This window comes from Mobula birostris, chromosome 15, assembly GCF_030028105.1.
Source record: "Mobula birostris isolate sMobBir1 chromosome 15, sMobBir1.hap1, whole genome shotgun sequence".
NCBI lineage: Eukaryota > Metazoa > Chordata > Chondrichthyes > Myliobatiformes > Myliobatidae > Mobula > Mobula birostris.
The window spans coordinates 74,897,204-74,913,580 of NC_092384.1; the positions used below are offsets into that span (position 1 = coordinate 74,897,204).

General features: G+C 41.4%; 1 protein-coding gene across 1 annotated transcript in view; it reads right to left on the reverse strand.

Moving 5' to 3' along the window:
- Positions 1-16,377, reverse strand: part of LOC140210733 (cadherin-8-like) — a 341,499-nt gene that overhangs the window by 300,845 nt on the left and 24,277 nt on the right. The window contains exon 2 of the mRNA XM_072279963.1: positions 3,259-3,785. Within this exon, the coding sequence (XP_072136064.1) occupies positions 3,259-3,510 (252 nt within the window). The 5' untranslated portion in view covers positions 3,511-3,785. The remainder of the gene's footprint in view (positions 1-3,258; positions 3,786-16,377) is intronic.

Sequence of the window (16,377 nt, forward strand, 5' to 3'; positions counted from 1 at the left end):
ATTTTTTTCTCTTGTACATTCAGTGTTGGTCTTTTTTCATATATTCTTTACTTTCTTTTTGTTGGGTTCTTTTGGATTTCTTGCTTTGTGGCTACCTGTGAGCAAGTGAATCTCAAGGTTGTATAATTTATACATTCTTTGATAATAAAATAATCTTGAACCTTGAATCTGATACACCTTTATCAAGTCATTTCTCATCCTCTTTCTCTCCAAAGAGAAAAGCCCTGGCTAATTCAACCTTTTTTCATAAGGCAAAGACTTACTACCTAGTATGATAGTGGTACATTCAACCACAGTGGCTTCTCAGGGTCCAACCAAAGGTGTAATTTTTTGTCTTATATGTCTTTTTTATAATCACAAGACACTGCTGCTTATCAAGAGTATCATTTACTGTAGGTCTACCCCATCAGTGAGTCGCTCGATAATGGTTGAATTGCACTTGCTGCCCACCACGGGGCAGCCTGTTTCAGCAATCCAGGGAAGACGACATGAGGTGGCATGAGGAGGTAGTGCGCTATCCAACAAATGGTGCAAGTGACTGTCTTTCTTGTAATCGCAAGACCCTGTTGGACTTTGGTAACGTGGAATACTGCAGGTTCACTTCACTGGTTCATTGGCGAGACCGACGGTGGTCAGCTGCATTCCCTTGGTTGCAACATGGTCTAAGCTTCATTCTGCGGTGTCGACAATCGCAGCCACCTGGGGGGGGTGTGGGGAGAGATGCTGGAGGTGGTGTGGCGCGACACCCAAGCTGGGTTGGTGGCTGGTCACTCCCACTGGTGCTGCCTCCAGTGTTGGCTCCGTGGAAGACAAGCCGGATTGCATTCGCCTGTAACTGTACTTCTTTTTTAGAGCATGATGATAAGAATACTGTGGGCTTGTTCTTGCCAACAATATCCTATGCACCATCAGTCTCCAGGACATGATACTCAGGGGTCTGAGACATATTATTACTTTATTTTTGTGTAATTGTATGTTTAATGCAATCTTATATGTGTCTTGTGTGCTTTGTGCTGTGAATGACTGTTGGTACTGTGTGTAGCACCTTGTTCCTGGAGGAATATTGTTTAATTTGGTTGTATCCATGTGTATTCATGTATGGTTGAATGGCATTGGAACTTGAACATTGATAGTGTTTTGTATCATTTTTTTCATTTTCCCTAGATTGAATCTCCACCATTGCACATGCTTGCAGACATCACCTGGCACTATCGATCTGACATCACACAGCAGAACGTATACGGGAATAAGTTATATTGGAACAAGGTAGATATTGAGATGTCTCTCTCTACAGGTGAGAGAAGCTTTAACAAGGGAAAATAGGTAAAGATTAGGGAGAAGTCATTTAAACTGAGGTGTGTGGGAACTTCATCACATAGAAAGTAGTGAAGATCTCAATCTCTGCTTCAATCTAAATGAACGTATATGAAGCTTGTTTTTAAAGGCCAGTGGTTCACTATAAATATTTAGTTATTTATTAATAACTCTCTTAATAATGCAATTACTTTGAAACAAGATAGTTCCAGTCAACATCAGTGAATACACAAGCAAAACAAGTATTTACAAGATTACTAGACCCAGTTATCTCTGGTGAAATAAAGGCAAGTTTACAATGCAGATTTGCCACTCATTACAGGTCATATATGAGCTATATTGCAAGATGTGAATTGTAATGATCTCTTGGTCCATCCTAAACCATAAGAGATTCTGTAGATGCTGGAAATCCAGAGTAACACATACTAAACACTGAAGGAAATCAGCAGGTCAGGCAGCATCTATGGAAAGGAATAAGCAGTCGATGAAGTCCGGTCCTGATGGAGGCTCTTGGTCCGAAATATCAAAACTTTATTCCTTTTCGTAGATGCTGTCTGACCTGCTAAGTTCCTCTAACATTTTGTATATGGTACTCCCGCCAATGCTAATTTATCTGTCTACTTTTTTTCGCTTTATAGGAGTAGCAGTTCACTCTCAACTGCCCCAAAAGTACTACAAACCTGCAGGGTTAAAACATTAAACTTGGACTAAAGTTGCCTTGCAACGTTAGACCTGACACTAAGCACCATTTCAAAAATCATTAACACAATGTTAATTCACATCTTCTGGGCCAAAAAAGGAAATAATTTAAAACAGTTGCCTCATTCCCTTTTCATGTGGTCTCTTTTTGCTCTTGTTTTCAATATAATCAGTCTTCCCCTCTCATTGTTTCTCTTTCTGTACCTGATTTGAATGTAATCCATTGTATTTCTTGCTGGTTTTTCTCTTCTGTTTCTCATCAAACAGATTAAGAATGGAGACTTTCGGAGTATCTCTTTGCTGAACATAGAATATAGAACATTACAGCATAGTACAGTCTCTTCAGCCTGGGGAAGTGGACCCTGCCCAATACATCACAGGCACATTGCTGCCTACCGTCGCTAGTTACTACAGGAGGTGCTGCCTCAAGAAGGCAACATCTGTCATCAAAGATCCCCACCATCTGGCCCTGCTATCTTCTCTCTGCTACCATTGAGCAGAAGGTGCAGAAGCCAAAAGTCTGACACCACTAGGTTCAGGAACAGCTACTTCCCTTCAACCATTCAGTTCTTGAGCCAACTGGCAAAACCCTAATCACTGTCTCTGTATAACACCACCATGGCCATTTGGATCACTGTGCACCATAATGGACAACGTTTAAGTTCTAATGTTATTAATGTTATAAATAAAATTATTAATTTGTTGAGATACAGCACCGAATAGGCGCTTCCGGTCCATCGAGTTGTGCCATCCAGCAATCCGCAGATTTTATCAGCCCAATCACGGGCCCATTTACAATGGCCAATTAACCTTTGAACAGGTATGTCTTTGGACAGTGGTAGGTAACTGGAGCACCCAGATGAAACCTACGCGATCATGGGGAGAAAGCACAAACTACTTACAGACAGTGGCAGGATTATGTTCCTGTAAAGATTGTGTACAGTATGATTTATGTTTTTCCTGTGAATGCTACTTCTGTAATGCAATATGCATGTGATGCTGCTGCAAGTAAATTTTTATTGTATGTACTACAGGTTACTCTACATACATACATGTGTTACTGTATATACATATTCATACATGTACTTGTGCACGTCACAATAAGCTCGACTTTAAGACACAGCTGAGGATGAGGAAGAATGTCAAAGTATATGCCATTCTCTTGCAAGATGCATGAACACTTCGTTGCCTCACAACTTTTCATGTGGACATTATGATCAAGTAATATTGAAATCAAATACATACCCGTCCAACAAGAATAGGTTCAGGCCCTGAAAATTCTTCCAGCACAAACATTTGATTCCAGACCCAGCCTCTCTTTGCGCGGCTGAGGGCAGCTGCATCAACGTTCAACCCATTGAGCGTTAGCACATCCCTTTCCTGGAGGTTCTGCGGAGCATCCATTGGGATGGGCTGCACCAGAGGGAGCACACTAATCCACACCAGCACCAAGCCTGCCTTCATATCCGTCATCATCTTTCTCAGCCTCTCTGGCATGACTCGATAGGCCTCTCAGTAGGTTTGGGGAGAAGGACAGATGGGTGTGAAGGACAGTGTTTCTGGCAATGGAGGGGAGCACTGGGCAGAGGAGGGGGCACGAAAAGCACCTTTTGAGAAATGTTCCTAATTACAAAGGTCCTCAATAACTGAAGGCCAACAACGCTGTCATGTGCTAGATCTGGGTGACAGTTCAATTCTTTCACAGTGTCTATAGTTAATTCAGAGACGATCTGTCAGAGAAATTCCTTGATATATTGGTGCATAAGCATGTTCTGGAAAAAGAAGAGAGAAATATTCATTTAGAGTGGGCATTATAATATTACCATCATTATTCAGAATGCTTTTAGTGTACAAATGTATTTTATCCAGATGGCTCACAGGTTGGAATGGCAATTGGTCTGAACAAGATCACAAGAAATTGCAGAGTTGTGAACACAGCACACCAGGTTCCTTTCCAACGACACCGTCCACACTTGCTGCTGCCTCAGGAAAGCAGCCAGCAGATTGAAGGACTCCTCCTACCCCAGTGATTCTCTCTCCTCTCCTCTCCTGCTGGACAGAAGATATCAAAGCTTGAAAGCAGGTTCTGACCAGACTCAAGGACAGCTTCTATCTCATTGTTATACCACCAGGTTCAGGAACAGTTACTGCCCCTCAATCGTCAGGCTCTTTAACCAAAGGGGGTGGGTAAATTAATTTGCTCCATCACTGAAATGTTCCCACAGACTCACTTTCAAAGACTTCATCGCATGTATTTCACATTCATTGCTTATTTATTTAACATTACCATCATTACTTCTTTTTTTCTTTTTATACTTGCACAGTTTGTTGTCTTTTGCACAATGGGTGTCTGCCCTGTTGGTGTGGACTATCACTGATTCTTTTATGGTTATTGGATTTACTGAGTATGCCCATAAGAAAATTAGTTTTCGGCTTGTGTATGGTGAGATCATTGTATTTTGATAATAAATTTACTTTGAACTTTGAAGGGACCTGTTATATGTTAAAGATAAGCTCGAACTTCCAAACTACCTCTCTGTAGTCCTTGCACTATTTATTTATTGAGGTATAGCATGAAATAGGCTCTTCAGGCCCTTTGAACAGCACCACCAAGCATCTTCCAATTTAACCCAAGCCTAAACATGGGACAATTTACAATGACCAATTAACCTACTAACTAGCATGTCTTTGGAATGCGGGAGGAAACCCATGCAGTCATAGGGAGAATGTACAAACTTCTTACAGAATGTTATGGGAATTGGACCCAGGTCATTGGTACTGCCAAGCATTGTGCTAACCATTACGTTATCATGCTGTGCTTTGTTCTTTGTTTGCCTGCACTGCACTTTCTGTGTAGCTGCTTCACTCTATTCCACATTCTGTGTTTTGTTTTTGCATTTCCTTGATGAACTTTCGTGTGTCGTGACCAGCATGGGCAGCATTGGAACAGAAGCCTTTCACTGCATCTCAAAAAGTGTGGCATTAATAATAAGCCAAACCAAATCATACTTGCATTCATAATAGTTCCAGTTTCGGAATTGGAGTTGGGAGCAATGTTCTCTCTAAGGTGTGCATGCACCCATCTTTTGCTACGAGCAGACAAAGGAATTTAAACTGCACACAAAAGGTTGGTATCCTCTACCTGGTTGGCATGTTAAGTATATTTCATGATCGTACACACATTTCCTTTTCTGATTTCTACCACAGGTGGTGTTGACAATGTTGAGTTTGTAATGATTTGCGTGCAGGTTTTAGAACTGGCTTATTTATCCTGTTTTATTAAAGAAATTATTGATTCACTACGTCGAATTTTAAAGAAGCAAAGGGCGTGAAGCGCAAAAGAACCGCTAAATCATTTAAAGTGGAATGGCTTAATGAAACAGTTGAAACTCCTACACCACAAACTCATGGGGTCAGGAATGTGCAGCGATGTGAAATACTTATGTACAATACAGAACTGGTGTTACCTCTGTGTATTGTCACGATGCAAAAACCCAAACAATCAAACCCAGAGGAGATCAAAGTTTTTATTGACGGTGTTTGCTAGCTGTTAAAATAATAGCCTCTATATATACAATGCACACAGGTTATTGTCACTGGGCAAAAAAATTACATAGCTCAAGATTTTTGCGCACACTGGTCATTGCAAATTAGAGGGAACGTTGAATTGGAATTGGTTCATTATTACCCAGATACAATGAAAAGCTTGTCTTACTGTTCATACAGGTCAGATCATTGCACAGTACATTGAGGTAGGACAACATGAAATAATAACAGAATGCAGAATGAAGTGTTAGAGCAACAGAGAAAGTGCAGTGCAGATAAATAATAAGGTTTAAGCTCATAATGAGATAGATTGTGAGGTTATAAGTCCAATTATTGTACTAAAGAGCTATTATAACAGTGGGCTAGAAGATGTCCTTGAGCATGGTTGTACATGCTTTCAAGCTTAAGTGAGAAAGTGTACACAAAGAAATTGAGTCTATTAGGATCATTGATTCTTTTATGTTTCTTGGATTTACTGACATACTGCTCTATTATGTTTCTTGAATTTACTGAATATGCCTGCAAGAAAACAAATCTCAGGGTTTTATATGATGACGTATATATATTTTCAGAATAAATTTACTTTGAACTTTGAGTAAGGTTCAGCTACAAAGAGACATAGAGCATGGAAGTGTCTCGGCCCAAAACATGGACATTTTTTTCCTTTCCGTAAATGCTGCTTGACCAGCTCAGTTCCTCCAAAATCATGTGAACATGTGTAAACAACAGGAATTCTGCAGATGCTGGAAATTCAAGCAACACACATCAAAGTTGCTGGTGAACGCAGCAGGCCAGGCAGCATCTCTAGGAAGAGGTACAGTCGACGTTTCAGGCTGAGACCCTCCGTCAACTGTACCTCTTCCTAGAGATGCTGCCTGGCCTGCTGCGTTCACCAGCAACCTTGATGTATGTGAATGTGTGTGCTCCCTTTCAGTTCAACTTCTCCAATTTTACCAGTCTTGGTAACGTCCTTGTGAATCATTTTTGAACCCTTTCTAGCATAGCAACATCCTTCCCATAGTTTGGCAACCAGAAATACATGCGGTAGTCCAAACAATCTGTTGGATGAACTCAGCAGGCATAGCAGCTTCTGTGGGGGTGAAGGAAAAATTGATCTTTCGGGTCATAATCCTGCATCGAGGCTGTTCTGCCAACAGCTTTCTTGGTGGCAGTGCTGGAAAAAAATTACAACAGAGGTGTTTAAGAGGCTGTTAAACAGACACAAGGAATGGGGGGGTGGATTTAGATAATAAACATTTAGAAGATATTTAACTTAATTCAGCGTTATGTTTGGCAGAGACTCCATGTGCCTAAGGACTGGTTCCTGTCCTGCCTTCTACACTATAACCATAAGAATTTTAAATCAAGACTAGAATTGACTGTCAACTTTTACGAGGGGTGATTGATAAGTTTGTGGCCTAAGGTAGAAGGAGTCAATTTTACAAAAACCTAGCACATTTATTTTTCAGCATAGTCCCCTCCTACATGTACACACTTAGTCCAGCAATCACGGAGCATACAGATCCCTTCTTTGTAGAAGTGGTCCACAGCAGGGGTGATTGATAAGTTTGTGGCCTAAGGTAGAAGGAGATGAGTTATTAACTTTCAAAGAGTTGAACTGCACGTGCATGCAGTGAGATGAGTTATACAGCTCTTGTTATATGCGCGTGCAGTTCAACTCTTTGAGTGAAAATGCAGAAAGTTTGAAGTTAATAACTCATCTCCTTCTACCTTAGGCCACAAACTTATCAATCACCCCTGCTGTGGACCACTTTCTGGAGGTCCAAGATGCCGACTTCTACAAAGAAAGGATCCGTATGCTCCACGACCGCTGGACTAAATGTGTAAATGTAGGGAAAATAAATGTGCTAGGTTTTCTAAAATTGACTCCTTCTACCTTAGGCCACAAATTTATCAATCACCCCTCATAGATTCCCCGAAGTTCACTAGTCCCCTGCAGCTGTAACCTCCCTGTAAAGTGAGATCCTTAGGAAATATGCATTGCATATCAAGTGTTAAGTGAATTTGCTTGTTAAATTTATAGAGAAATCCTCTTTTACTCAAAAAGAAAAGCAATAATTTTAAGTATACATTCGCACCAGACAATCTGCATTTCAGTTTGAATGTTTTATGCCTCGGCAGACACTGTACAGGAGAATGGGGGTTGAGAGGGATAAAAAATCAGCCATGATGGAATGGCAGAGCAGGCTTGATGGGCCAAATGGCCTAATTCTGCTCCTATGTCTTTTGGTCTTATATACATCACATTTGCATTGACTTTAAAACTTTGTCTAAAACTGTAAGGTCAACAATTGATTGAGAAAATATATGCAGAACAAGTACAGGATCAGAAATATTTCCTTAAAATATTATAAATTCCAATATTCAGAGCTCTAAGTAGAATCTCATTTTTATGACCAGGACTTGTAATTCTCTTTTCTTTATATATTGCATGGCAGTACAACAAGCGTTCTTCCATTTCTTCAAAGGAAGTGACACAGTGGGGGTGGCATGGTAGCATGGTAGTTAGTGAAATGTTTACAGAGGTCAGGGTTCAATTCCTGCTGCTGTCTGTGAAGGGTTTGTACATTCCCCTTGTGACCAGGTGGGTTTCCTGCATAATTCCAAAGAAGTACAGGTTAGTCGGTCACATGGGTGTAACTGGGCAGCTGGGCTCATTGGGCCAGAAGGGCCTATTACTGTGCTGAATCTCTAATTAAATCTTTGGATTTCATTTCTCCAATGGTTTATGGAGACTCCGTTGTTTCTGTCAGGGACTGATCGATCTCTTGTCATTAAGGGACCATAATCAAGTTTAATATCACCAGCATACAATATGCCATGACATTTGTTCCTATGCAGCAGCTGCACATTGCTATGCATTTAAAAAGTTAAACTGACTAAGTAGTGCAAAAAGAAAAAGAAGTTGTGAGGTAGTGTTCGTGGGTTCAATATCAATTCAGATATCTGATGGCAAAGAGGAAGAAACTATTTCTGAATCATTGAGTGTATAACTTGAGGCTCCTGTACTTCCAACTCGATGGTAGTAATGAGAAGAGGGCATGTGCTGGATGTTGGAGATCTTTAATAATGGATGCTGCTTTTTTGATACATCGCTCCTTCACAAAGTCCTGGATGCTGGGGAGGCTAGTGCTCACGATGTAGCTGCCTGGATTCACAACTTTCTACAGTTTCTTTCAATCCTGTGCAATGTCCCCCCCATCATACCAGATGGTGATGCAGCCAGTTAGAATGCGTGTCCACGGATTTGGGATAAAGGGATAGTGCTGGAAAATGGAGTTGAGGTAGAAGACCAGGCATGGTCTTGAATGGTGAAGCAGGTTCTAACATCTGCATTGATTTCTCATATCCTTAATTTCAACTGGCGGGCTTCAGTCAAGTTACAGCTCACAGAGTGCAGAGTAATCCTTGTCAAGGGGAGCTAAGTAAGTGATAACAATTTGATTAGCCATCTTTGGAGATACTAGAGCAAAAATACCTAACAATAGTGACCTCTTGACACCTAATGTTACCCAGAAAAAGAAATGCATTATTTATTGTGCATTTTAAAAACTTCACAGAAGACTAGCCAACTGTGAAAGTCACTGAGACAGTCAGTAGGTTTGATTGTATTTTTATTCCGGTTTTGATATCTGCTGGTGAAGGTTAAGGAGAATTCAGTAAGGCCGTAAAGCATTCCTTGTAATTCTTGAATTGAGGGAAAGTTGACTTGTTACTATGGGCCTATATGCTTCTATGGACTAATACAGGAAACACAAGTGGGTTTCGTTAAGCTTCAATCTGCTGAATAAACTGGAAATCTGTACACACAACTTTCAAATGCAGAACTCATGATTTTGTACTCAATGCAATAAATAAAACCTTGAATGAGATATTGAACATCCTGTGTACCAGTTAACCGCTTCCTCTCTGAATACAGAGGTGCACAGTCACAGATTCGTGGAACACTAAACAGTTCATTCAACCTACTCCGTCCATAAAAGAACATAAGACCATAAGACATAGGGACAGAAATAGGCCATACAGCTCATCAAGTCTGCTCCACCATTCCATCATGGCTGGTTTATTATCCCCCTTCACCCAACTCTCCTGCCTTCTCCAGGCAACACTTTACACTATTACCAATCAGGAACCCATGAACCTCCACTATAAGTATGCAGAATGGTTTAGTCTCCACAGTAATACATGGCAATGACTTCCACAGGTTCACTACCCTCTGGCTGAAGAAATTCATCCTAATTTCTGTTCTCAAAGATGTCCTCGTATTCTGAGTCTCTGCTGTCTGGTGTTAGGCACTTTTGGAAACATCATCTCCCAGTCCACTCTCTCTGGGCCTTTAAATATTCAATGGGTTTCAATGAGCTCCCCTCTCCCCTCATTCTTCTAAATTTCAGTGTGTATATAGGCCCAGAGCCATCAAATGCTATCATATGTTAACCCTTTCATTTCCCGGGATCATTCTCATAAACCTGCCCGAGACCCTCTCCAATGCCTGCACATCCTTTCTTAGATAAGGAGCCCAAAACTGCTCACAATACTCCATGTGCAGTTTGAACAATCCTAAAACCATTATGGAGGATTTGGCTGAAGGGCCTGTTTCCTTTTTGCTTGACTCTACGACACGGTGACTCAATGACAGTAGTTCTTAATTTTTTTATGATTCGATTTGCTTTATTTTCACATGTACATCATGCAGTTTAATGTACCATTTGCGTCAATGACCAACACTGACCAAGAATGTGCTGGGTGGCAGCCGATATGTTTCCAGTGCCAACATAGCTTGCCCACAATCTGCTAACCCAAACCTTTACGTCTTATGGAATGTGTGAGGAAAATAGAGCACCCGGAGGAAACATACGCAGTCACTGGGGAACGTAGAATCTCCGTACGGACAGAGGCAGGAATTGATTGTGGTAACTGTTATGCAACTGTGCTGCCCATATAAGGCATATCACACATAATACCATAGCTGAAGCACAAGTTGTATTTTGTTACATTATTAAAATATTTCCTGACTAATAATCTGCCAAAACTAGCAGAAGTGTGATCACTTGAGTCGAATATGATGTTCTCCTAAAGGGTTGTCCATTAGAACATAGAATAGTACAGCACAGTACAGGCCCTTTGGCCCACGATGTTGTGCCGACCCTCAAACCCTGCCTCCCATATAAGCCCCCACCTTAAATTCCTCCATATACCTGTCTAGTAGTCTCTTAAACTTCAGTAGTGTATCTGCCTCCACCACTGACTCAGACAGTGCATTCCACGCACCAACCACTCTCTGAGTAAAAAACCTTCCTCTGCTATCCCCCTTGAACTTCCCACCACTTACCTTGAAGCCATGTCCTCTTGTATTGAGCAGTGGTGCCCTGGGGAAGAGGCGCTGGCTATCTACTCTATCTATTCCTCTTATTATCTTGTACACCTCTATCATGTCTCCTCTCATCCTCCTTCTCTCCAAAGAGTAAAGCCCTAGCTCCCTTAATCTCTGATCATAATGCACACTCTCTAAACCAGGCAGTATCCTGGTAAATCTTCTCTGTACCCTTTCCAATGCTTCCACATCCTTCCTACAGTGAGGCGACCAGAACTGGACACAATACTCCAAGTGTGGCCTAACCAGAGTTTTATAGAGCTGCATCATTACATCGCGACTCTTAAACTCTATCCCTCGACTTATGAAAGCTTAGTGGGTGACTTAACCTGGGATAATATGGTGGATTCCCCTAACAGAGAATGGTCGAGCGTGACTTTGTTTAACATGGGGAGGCTGATGCATGGACAGCCACCACACAGTCTTTGACAAATTGGGGTCATGGTCCAGTGACATGGAATGCAAGATAACCAGGGACCCTTCTTTGTTTCAGCCTCCTTCCACCTTCACTGCCATTGTGATGTGGCATCATCTTCCACCAGCTCCACTATTGAGGTCTTGGTTGGATCGCCCTGTGTCTGAAGCCTTCCCCTAGACCTTACCACCAGGGGTGACCCTACCAAGATCTCAACTCCAGACAGCATCACTCTCACAATCTCAGGAGCTCACAATGCCACAGTGATGATCCTCAGAGAAATGCCAAAACTATCCACAAAGCTTTAGATTCTTGAACGCCGTTATGACCCAAAAGGAGGACATTCAGCACATCAACTCCATGAATCTCATCCTCCTCTCTCCTCATTCATGATAGGCATTCAAACAATGACTCTGTGCTAGGGTTGATTCCAATGATGCTAATTGGTCACAATGCAGTGGCCAATTAGGATTCTTAGAAGGTGAGATTTGAGCACCACCAAAGCCATACAACACTGGAACAGACCCTTCAACCCACTGATACTGAAGGTCATCAACATCCATTTGCATTAATCCCACTACTAATCCAATTTTATTCTTGCCCTTTTCGCATGAAATCCCGGATTCCATCAGTCACCAACACACTTCGGACATGTTTTAATTGACCATTTACCACCAATGCATACATTTTTGGGATATGAATGGACACCTCAGCACCCGAAGTGGTCACTCCAAAAATATGTGAACTCTGAAGAGACATCACAGGAGGTTTCGATCTAAACCAGGTCACTGGAACATTACAGTCATATAGACTGGAAATAAACCCTTCAGCTCAGCTGGTTCATGCTGACCAAGGTCCAGTGCTTGGCCAATAACCTTCTAAACCTTTCCAATCTATGTACCTGTCCAACTGTGTTTAAAGGTCATTATTGACCTTTATTATTGATGAGGTTGTATAAGGCATTGGTGAGGCCAAATCTGGAGTATTGTGCTCAGTTTTAATCACCAAATTACAGGAAGGATATAAATAAGGTTGAAAGAGTGCAGAGAAGGTTTACAAGTATGTTGCCGGGACTTGAGAAACTCAGTTACAGAGAAAGGTTGAATAGGTTAGGACTTTATTCCCTGGAGCGTAGAAGAATGAGGGGAGATTTGATAGAGGTATATAAAATTATGATGGGTATACATAGAGTGAATGCAAGCAGGCTTTTTCCACTGAGGCAAGGGGAGAAAAAAACCAGAGGACATGGGTTAAGGGTGAGGGGGGAAAAGTTTAAAGGGAACATTAGGGGGGGGCGCTTCTTCACACAGAGAGTGGTGGGAGTATGGAATGAGCTGTCAGATGAGGTGGTAAATGCAGGTTCTTTTTTAACATTTAAAAATAAATTGGACAGATACATGGATGGGAGGAGTATGGAGGGATATGATCCTTGAGCAGGTCAGTGGGACTAGGCAGAAAATGGTTCAGTACAGCCAAGAAGGGCCAAAAGACCTGTTTCTGTGCTGTAGTTTCTATGGTTCTATTGTACCTGATTCAACCACTTTCTTGAGCATCTCTTGCCACATTCATACCACCTTTGAATAAAAAAATGCTGCCCCTCAAGTTTGTGTTAAATAGTTTCCCTTTCACCTTAAATCTATCCTCCTAATATTTCGTTCCCCGACCCTGGGAAAATGACTGAGTACATTCATCCTATTTATACCCTTCATGATTTTAAACACTTCTATAAGATCACCCCTCAGTCTCCTACACTATAAGGAATAAAATCCTAACCTGTCAAACTTCTCCCTACAACTCAGGTCCTTAATTCCTGGAAATGTCCCTATAAATCTTCTCTGCACTCTTTCCAGTTTAGTAACGTCTTCCCAAAATAGATCAATACTACCAGGTTCAAGGACACTGTGATCAGACACTTGCATGGACCTCTTGTACAATAAAATGGATTCTTGGCTTCTCTATCTACCTCATTATGATCTTGCACTTCATCGTGGACCTCCACTACACTCTTTCAGTAGCTTTAACATTTTATTCTGCTCTGTTGCTGTTTTTACTCTATTCTCCAAATCAGAATCAGAATCAGAATCAGGTTTAATATTACTGACATATGTCCTGAAATTTGTTAACTTCGTGGCAACAGCATAATGCAATGCATATACTGTTTATATATATATGTTCATTCAATGTCCATTCAGAAATCTGATGGCAGAGGTGAAGAAGCTGTTCTTGAATTGTTGAGTGTGTATTTTCAGGCTTCTGTACCTCCTCCCTGATGGTAGCAATGAAAAGAGGGCAAGTCCTTGGTGATTGAGGCCCTTAGTGATAGCTGCTGCCCTTTTAAGACATCGCTCTTTAAAGATGCCCTGGGTACTACAAAGGCTAATACCCATGATGAAGATGACTAAATATACAATTCTCTGAAGCTTACTTCAATCCTGCGCAGTAGACCGCCCCCCCCCCCAGCCCACCCACCACCCCCAATACCAGACAGTGGTGCAGCCACTTAGAATGCTTAACCATTATTAGCTCAGGAGATTCTGTAGATGCTGGAAATCCAGAACAACACACTCAAAACACTGCAGGAACTCAGCAGGATACGAATATCTATATCTACGGAGGGGTATAAACAGTTGATATTTTGGACCGAGATTTTTCGTCTCCTCCATGGATTATGGCCCTCGGTAGGTGCTAACTGATTTGCTGAGTACCTTCAGCGTTTTGGGTGTTGCCCTTCACCAACGTGACATTTTGTTTGACTGTGAGCTATGTGTTGGACAGCACATCTGAGCAATGTTCACTGAGCCACAAAGGTTGGGGAGTGAAAGGAAATTTCACAGGTAAAGGCACAGATGGCAATGGTAGCTGTACAATAAAGTAATTGGATACCTTATCTAAAGCCCCTAATGAGAAATCCGAATTCCTTTTAAATATACAGCAACATCATAAATAGGTCTGTGAAGGCTGGATTTGCTCGGTACATCAGCTGAAATTATGCAGATAATTGGCAATTGAAAATGTGATTTTTTTCAGCAGATATTTTCAAAGGCCTTTGTGGTATCATCACAGATGGAGACTATTTATCCCACTGCTTCCAGAAGTATAGAGTGTTCTCGTATTTCCACACATACATTGCCTAAATAAATGGAATCCAGTAAAACCCTTGAACATCAACTTCAAACTTATCCAATAAATAGACTAACATAGTGCAGATGGAGGACTGCAAGGAACACGTGCATGATTTAACGACCATCACTGAACATCTAATTACATATCCACTGCTGCAATGCTGTGAGCAAAAGCAAAATGGGAGGCTTGAACTGACACAGAGATGTTGGCTTGTCAAAATTTTCACCATTGGGAACCAAAAGTAAATCCCCAAATCGTACTTGGAAACGTCATGCTTTCACCCATAGAACTTCATGCCTACAGTAACTGCCAATCATACAAGCAAGGTCCCAGAGGAATGGAGAAGTGCAAATTCTGGTCCTTTGATTAAAAAGTGCAATATAAACAAACCAGCAGATTATAGGCCAGTGTGCCTTATATTAGTGGTAGGCAAGCTATTGGAGAGGATCCTGAGGGATAGGATTTATGCACAGTTGGAAAAGGAGGGCTGCAAAACGTTGAGCTGCTAAACTGTGTTTCATTGCTCCACAACAATGACAATAAAGATATTCTTCTTATTAGGGACAGTCAGCATGATTTTGTGTAGGGAAGGTCATGACGAAGATGACAAAGGGCAGTGGATTTAACATACATTCAAGATTCAAGATTGCTTAATGTCAATTTCAGTACACAAAAGGAGAATAAAATAATTGTTACTCCGGATCTGATGCAGCACAAAAATAAAACTGCAAAAGATAAAGAACACAACTATAATAATAAAACACAATAAATACAAATACATAAAAATCTTCTATGCCTACTTTAGAAGAGATGCTAGGCACAGGAGTGTCTGCATCAAGGCGACTCTGACAGGAAGTGATAAAGTAGTGGTGGTTGAGTGTGTGAAGGGGTGGGTTAGTGGGTGGAGGGGTTGATCAGCCTTACAGCTCGAAGAGCGTTTATGAGTGTGATGGTCCTGATGTGCATGCTAGGTATCCTTCTCCCCGATGGGTGTTGGACAAACAGGCGATGAGGAGGGTAGATGTGATCCTTCATGATATTAATAGCCTTTTTCTGGCATCTTTCTGTATATATGTCTCTGACAGTGGGTAGGATGGTACCAGTGATGTATTGGGCAGTTTTCATTGCCTTATGCAGAGCCTTCCTGTCTGCTACAGTGCAGTTTCTGTACGAAGCAGACCTTAGTAAAGCATTAATAAAGCCCCTTGCTACAAAATTCAGGCAGAACGGAGCCACAGAAAACTTGGTAGATTGGATTCAAAATTGGCTTGGCTTGGAAAGGCAAAAAGTAGTGGTGGAGAGGTATTATTTGGACTTGAGGTCTGTGGTCAGTTGTGTTCCATAAGACATCAGATTTCTACTGTCTACGATGAGCAAAATTGCAGATGACACAGGAATTGGTGGAGTTGCAGACAGGTATGAAGTTTGTCCAAGGATCATGCAAAATACTGAGCAGTTGGAAATATAGGTAGAGAAACAATCAAAATGCAAATGCTGGAAGTAACTCAACGGGTCAGGTAGTATCTATGGAAATGAATAAACTGTTGACGTTTTGGGCTGAGTCCCTTCATCAGGACCAAATAAAAGACCTCAGCCTGAAAAGTCGACAGTTCATTCCTCTCCAGAGATACTGCCTGACTTGCTGAGTACCTCCTGCACTTTTGTGAGTGTGTTGCTCTGAATTGCCAGCATCTGCAGAATCTCTTGCACTTACAGCAATAGCAGATGGACTATGATGTGATTTGCAAAGTCAAGAGGAAACATTCCACATGGATATTACCTTTTGTATGAAAAATTTGCCTCTCAATTCCCTATTAAATATCTCCAGTATCACCTGTAACCTATGACACCCCCTCCTCCCTGTTATTGATTATCCAGAATTGAA